Raw genomic sequence first — 5,828 nt, forward strand, 5'->3', positions numbered from 1 at the left:
ATTTGCAAAACACATGAAACTGAAGAAGAACGAAGACCAAAGTTTGGACACTTTGCCCCTTATTAGAATTGGGAACAAAACACCCATAGAAGGAGTTACAGAGATAAAATTTGGAGCTGAGATGAAAGATGGACCATCTAGAGCATGCCATATCCAGGGGTCCATTGCACAATCAGCCTCCAAACGCTGACACCATTGCGTACACTAGCAAGATTTTGCTGTAAGGACCCAGATATAGCTGTCTCTTGTGAGACTATGCCAGGGCTTTGCAAACACGTAAGTGGATGCTCACAGTCAGCTATTGGATGGATCATAGGGCCCCCAATGGAGGAACTAGAGAAAGTACCCAAGGAGCTAAAGGGATCTGCAACCCTATAAATGGAACAACATTATGAACTAACCAGTACCCCGGAGCTCTTGACTCTAACTGCATATATATCAAAAGATGGCCTAGTAGGCCATCACCGGAAAGAGAGGCCCATTGGACATGCAAACTTTATATGCCCCAGTGCAGGGGAACTCCAGGGCCAAAAAGTGGGAGTGGGTGGGTAGGGGAGTGGGGGGAGGAGGGTATGGGGGACTTTTGGGATAGCATTGGAAATGCAAATGAGAAAAATATTTAATATAAAAAACATATATAAAAGAAATATACCTTAAATAAATGTAGACTATTGAGCAATGAGATTACAGTCTTGAGAAGACATGAGTTACTAAATTCAAATCCCAGTGCCAAGCATGGAGTACCTCCCAAAGATTTACTGGTCATGGAGGAAGCAGAAACTCCTAAGACAGAAGACAAAGAAGCCTGTTGCCATTGTTCTTCAGAGTCTAAAAGAAGTAGTCTTACACCGTGATGCTGAAGACATCACATATTTTTTGTTACAAGACCTAAAGAACCCAAGTTGGAACAGTCATGTCATTTCATCTATGCTGGGTAGGTTTTCATAGCCCTAGGACATGGTATGAAGCCACTTGGGGAGAAAAACCATCAATGGAATTAATCTTTAGTGGCGAGCCTGAATGCTACAATACTGACCCGCTAGGGAAGTTATGCTCACTAGTGCAGTAGTTGCATGAAGTTTATAAGGTAACCAACAGTTCTATGATTATTATTGAGGAATTTCTGATTAGATTTGAATTCCACAGGGGGGAGCTCTTTCCTAGTACTATAAATGTGGTCTAAAGCCCATTGTGTAGGAGGTCATGGGCCCTAGGAGAGGACCTATTTCTGTTGTTTTGCTAAATGGACATATTGTTAAACTGCCTTTTGAATCAGAATTAACATAAACCTTGTCCAAATAAGCTTCTCTGTGCAGTGGTCAGCAATTAACATAGAGGCTTAGAGTAAAAATTCTGATTAAATGTGTGTTGAGCTTAGGGTCATACTTGGCCCTAAGTGGAATATCTAAGTGGGATTAGCAAGGCTCTGGGAACAGTTCAAGTGAGTTGGCAGAAAGAATGAAAGAGCAGAAGGATAGGAAGGAGTGCAGTGAGATGTGCTTTTCTGAACATTACATGACTGCTGTCCTCACGAACTCAATACAGATACAGTTGCTTGTGCAAGATGTGTACAAGTATAGCCCCAAATAGTCTATCAGGTAGCATTGACTGGACTGAGAGGTTTAAATCAACAATGAGTAGCAGATAAATCAACGCCAATGATAACATCAACAAAACAAAAAGGGGAGAGGACATGAGAGGGGGAGGGTGTGGTGGAGGGTGTCCTGGGGGAGTTGGGAGTGGATATGATCAAGCTACAGTGTATAAAGTATGACGTTTTCAAACAAAACCAATTCATTCTAGAGCTGTAGAAGCAGCCATAGCACCCGTCCACTGTGGCTCCTGCTCGGCAGCTGCCAGTGGTTCTGATCTCCTTCTGACTCTCCCTCTACGGGGGACACACCTGGTTACACCTTACCTCATCCGGGTGGTATAGCAACAAATAATCTACCTGAACTCTCTCTCTATCATTGCCAACCCCCATACCTTAAGCATGCAATCCCGATAGTTCTGCAATTGCTTCAGAGGGATCATGACCTCCTGGTTCTTCTCTCTTTGGCATTTACTAGGTCATAGAACTGTCTCCACTCTTGTCCAGTCATATGTCACAGAGACAAAAATTTTAAGCTACACATTCTCTGTGTGCACCCTGACACAGCCATCAGACAACTCTGGTCAATCCATGGCTGTATGCATCACATCTATCCTTCAGACTCACCCTGTGCTCAGGCTCAGCCTGGTGATTCTGTCTGCCCCTGCCATGATTTCACCCTTTCCAACCACCAGATCCACCCCAGGTCCTACAAGCAGAATTGCAGTCCAGGCTGAAGAGGTCCATCTGCTTTCTTTTTTTTTTTTTATTAGGTATTTATTTCATTTACATTTCCAATGCTATCCCAAAAGTCCTCCACCCACTCCCCCACCCACCCACTCCCACTTCTTGGCCCTGGCGTTCCCCCTACTGAGGCATATAAAGTTTGCACGACCAATGGGCCTCTCTTTCCACTGATGGCCGACTAGGCCATCTTCTGATACATATGCAGCTAGACACTGGAGCTCCGGGGGTGGGGGGTACTGGTTAGTTCATATTGTTGTTCCACCTATAGGGTTCCATCTGCACTCTTTTTAACCCCAGGTTCAGGCTGGGTAATACATCCTGTGTGTCAGCCCAACTTGGTATGTCCATATCAGACATAGAACAAAAACAAAAGAACAAAACCCATATGCCCAGGCCTCATTGCAATAGCAAAAAGAAAAATCAAGACAACATTTGCTGCCTCCCAATCCACCAGTCCATAGAAATGGTGAGAATTACCAAAATGAACCAAGTTACAGAGCTTAGTGGCAATCATAGACCTCAGAGAGTTAGGGAGTTAAAAGAAGGCAGAGACAACGAGCTCAAATGAACTTGATGAGAATGAACTCAAAGATGGTAGGTGCCCAAGTGATGTGCAAGCAAACAAGAACACAGTACTGAACGAAACAACAATGATTTAAATCTGTGATTTGAAAACTGAATTCAAAAGAGATAGGAATAACGAAAAAACTCAACTGGACTAAGATCAAATTGAAAAACAGCAACAAAACTAAAAAATTCAAAGAAAGTCTTATAATCAGAATGAATCAAGCAGAGGATAGACTATAAAGTATAGGGATTAGACCACATAAGTAAATAATATTTTAAAAATTGATAAAAAAAACTCAGATGAACATGTAGGAAATGTTAGGACCTCCCTAAATGACTAATCTTATAGCTACAGGCAAAAGTGAATGGGTGGATGGAACTCTCAGGTCAATGTACAGACCAGATCTTCAATAAGATCACAGAAATCAGGAAAGACCAACTCATATAGGTACAAGAAGAAAAAAAGAAGAACGAACAAACGAGCCCACAAACGAGAAAAGCAACTTCCCATACAGATAGTAGAGGTTACTGAATACTACAAGTCATGCACATAAGTCATATCTGAGGGCAAAGTCGTCAGACTGATATGAAGCCAGAGAGGGGAAGACAGAGGAATCAATTTGTTTCCTAGTATTGGTGGATACAGAGCATGCACTACTCATTTTCTGTAACCAGGCAAGGCTTCCAGTTGTGGGACTGGGAAACCAACCCACCCACAAAACCTTTGACCCACAAGCTGTCCTTCCTGCAAGATGTGCTTGTGGGAGTGGCAAATGATTGACTGGTCTAACTTGAGGCACGAGCCACAAGAGGGAGCCCATGCCTACAGGGCCAGAAACTGGAAGCTTGAAGACCCAGAGAACTAGGGTAGAAACAAACGTGACTGAACAACAATGAAATGTCAACGAAATGATTCCTAACGATATGCTGCTGTACTCAAGAGACTGGTGCCTAGCTCCATCACCATCAGAATCTTCCTCCTGAAGCTGATTGGAGAAGATGCCGAGTCCCACAGGCAAACATAAGGGTAGACACAGGCTAATTAACCGTTTCTTCTGCATCTAGACTTGTTAGATTTCAATTAATTTCTCATTTCAGATCTGAAAATGTCTCCAAGACTCATGGTCTGAGCTCAGTAGTTTTGAGGAGCTGTATATGGTAGGGGACTGTCGAGGCCTTGCCCCCCCCCCCCCGTTTGCTTGCTCTTTCTTACCTTTGTGGGTCTGAGTAACGAGAAAGAATGTCCTATTGGAAGGAGACAGTGGTTGTGTGTTGGTCAGAGAGGCAGGGGTAGGAGGCGGGGAGAACTGCTGGGGTCCTTCATGCTTGCCCTTATACCCTTCTCGATGATCACATGGGGGACAATGAGACATTCACAGGTGCTGCTTGGAAACCCTACTCTGGGACTACAAAGTTCACACAACTCTCCTGGATCTACCCTGGTCCTCTGTGTGAGTCTCTATTCCTTTCTGAGCCTCAGCTCCCCCATGTGTGGCTCTGAGCTTCTGTCCCACAGAGTTGTACACTATCATAACAGCAGAAATAGCATGGGCTTGTACTTAGAATTATTGAGCATTTATTGAATATCAGACTGTTTAATATTTGACATGGATTATCTCTCAACTGCTACAGCCTAAGGAGACAGTTGTTTGCCTTCTCATTTCCCAGATGGATACAATTAGGAAGACTGGAGCCTTGCCTCTGCCTAGCTCCAAAGTCTGGGCATGTAGCAATGGTGTCACTCTCGAGAGCTGGCTTGAACCCTATGCCAACTTTCTCAGAGACCTCTGCATGCCTGACTCTCCCCATTACAGCTTCAGGGTGCTCCTTCTAGGGGCATTTGAGCATCACATGGGGACCCGAGTATGCACTTTTGTAGATCAGAGTGTTCTGTAGAGTTCAGTTAGGGGCTTCTGAAAGCCTTCCTGTTCCAGCCTCTCCTGGGGCCTGTGAACTCTTTTGACAGGATGATAACCTGCCCATGGAAACCTTGGCAGAAGGACTCAGTGGTGATGAAGGAGCCACAGAGTGATCAATTGGGGCTCTTTGTGTACTTACTTAGCTTCAAGTTCCTCTCTAGCTGTACTCTGTGCTTCATTAGCTCCACCTCCATAAGTTTCTTTGTTTTGAAGGTTGGGTCCACATCCTCTTGACATTCATGCTGAGCCACCTTTGTGCTACTTTCCTGCTTGGACTGAGATTCTTCCATGGTGACAGAGCCCTCAGATAGTTCTTCTCTGAGTAGTTTGTGTTCTTATTGCTTCAAGACGTTCTTCTGTTGTTGCAAGCAGGAGACCAGTGGCTTCTTGCCTCTGCCAGGTAGTTCTGCTCTGTGAATGGGTGTTTGATCAGAAATGATAGAGGAGACCTAGTGATAAAAGAAAGCAGACAAACCTCTACAGGTCAGATCACCTTTGATCAGAACAATTGAGACACATGTCCCTCCTGGGGAGTGGGTACTGTGTGTCCAGGTGCAGGGGCTTAGGCTTCATAGGGCAGAAGAGAGAACACTGAGACAGGAGTATTTAACAGTGGACATGCTCTTTAAAATTTCATAGCTGAATGATGCCAGTGGATGTTCTAGCTGTTGTGTTGGCTTTCCTGAAGGCAGGTGTGCTGAACCTTATATTGAGTTGGGGTTTCTTAGCTGTCTAAGTTTCTTCTTTTAGGTCATTAAGGTTATTTATCTCACACCAAAAACAGATGAAAGGAATGGGTGGTGTGTTCACTTACTGATTGGTCCCTGTGTGAGGGGGATGATGGAGGTGGAGTTACATCCTGTTCCTAGGGGTTTAGGGGTATGTATGTTGAAGGTGGACTTCATGTGCTGCAAAGAGATTTTGAACTTGATCTGCTCTGCTGGATCAGTCATGTGATTGCTGCCATTTACTTCTGGAGAAGCCTTTGAAACAGGTATAGACAG

The 5,828-nt window shown here is 44.3% G+C and overlaps 1 protein-coding gene across 1 annotated transcript in view; it reads right to left on the reverse strand.

Moving 5' to 3' along the window:
- The window catches only part of LOC110305069 (NACHT, LRR and PYD domains-containing protein 1a), a 43,050-nt gene extending 37,777 nt beyond the window's left edge, over nucleotides 1-5,273 (reverse strand). Inside the window, exon 1 of the mRNA XM_021176843.1 lies at nucleotides 4,964-5,273. Coding sequence (XP_021032502.1) covers nucleotides 4,964-5,114 — 151 coding nt within the window. The 5' untranslated portion in view covers nucleotides 5,115-5,273. The remainder of the gene's footprint in view (nucleotides 1-4,963) is intronic.
- Nucleotides 5,274-5,828: the final 555 nt, after the last annotated feature.

The sequence above is a fragment of the Mus caroli genome, chromosome 11 (assembly GCF_900094665.2).
Source record: "Mus caroli chromosome 11, CAROLI_EIJ_v1.1, whole genome shotgun sequence".
NCBI classification, from domain to species: domain Eukaryota; kingdom Metazoa; phylum Chordata; class Mammalia; order Rodentia; family Muridae; genus Mus; species Mus caroli.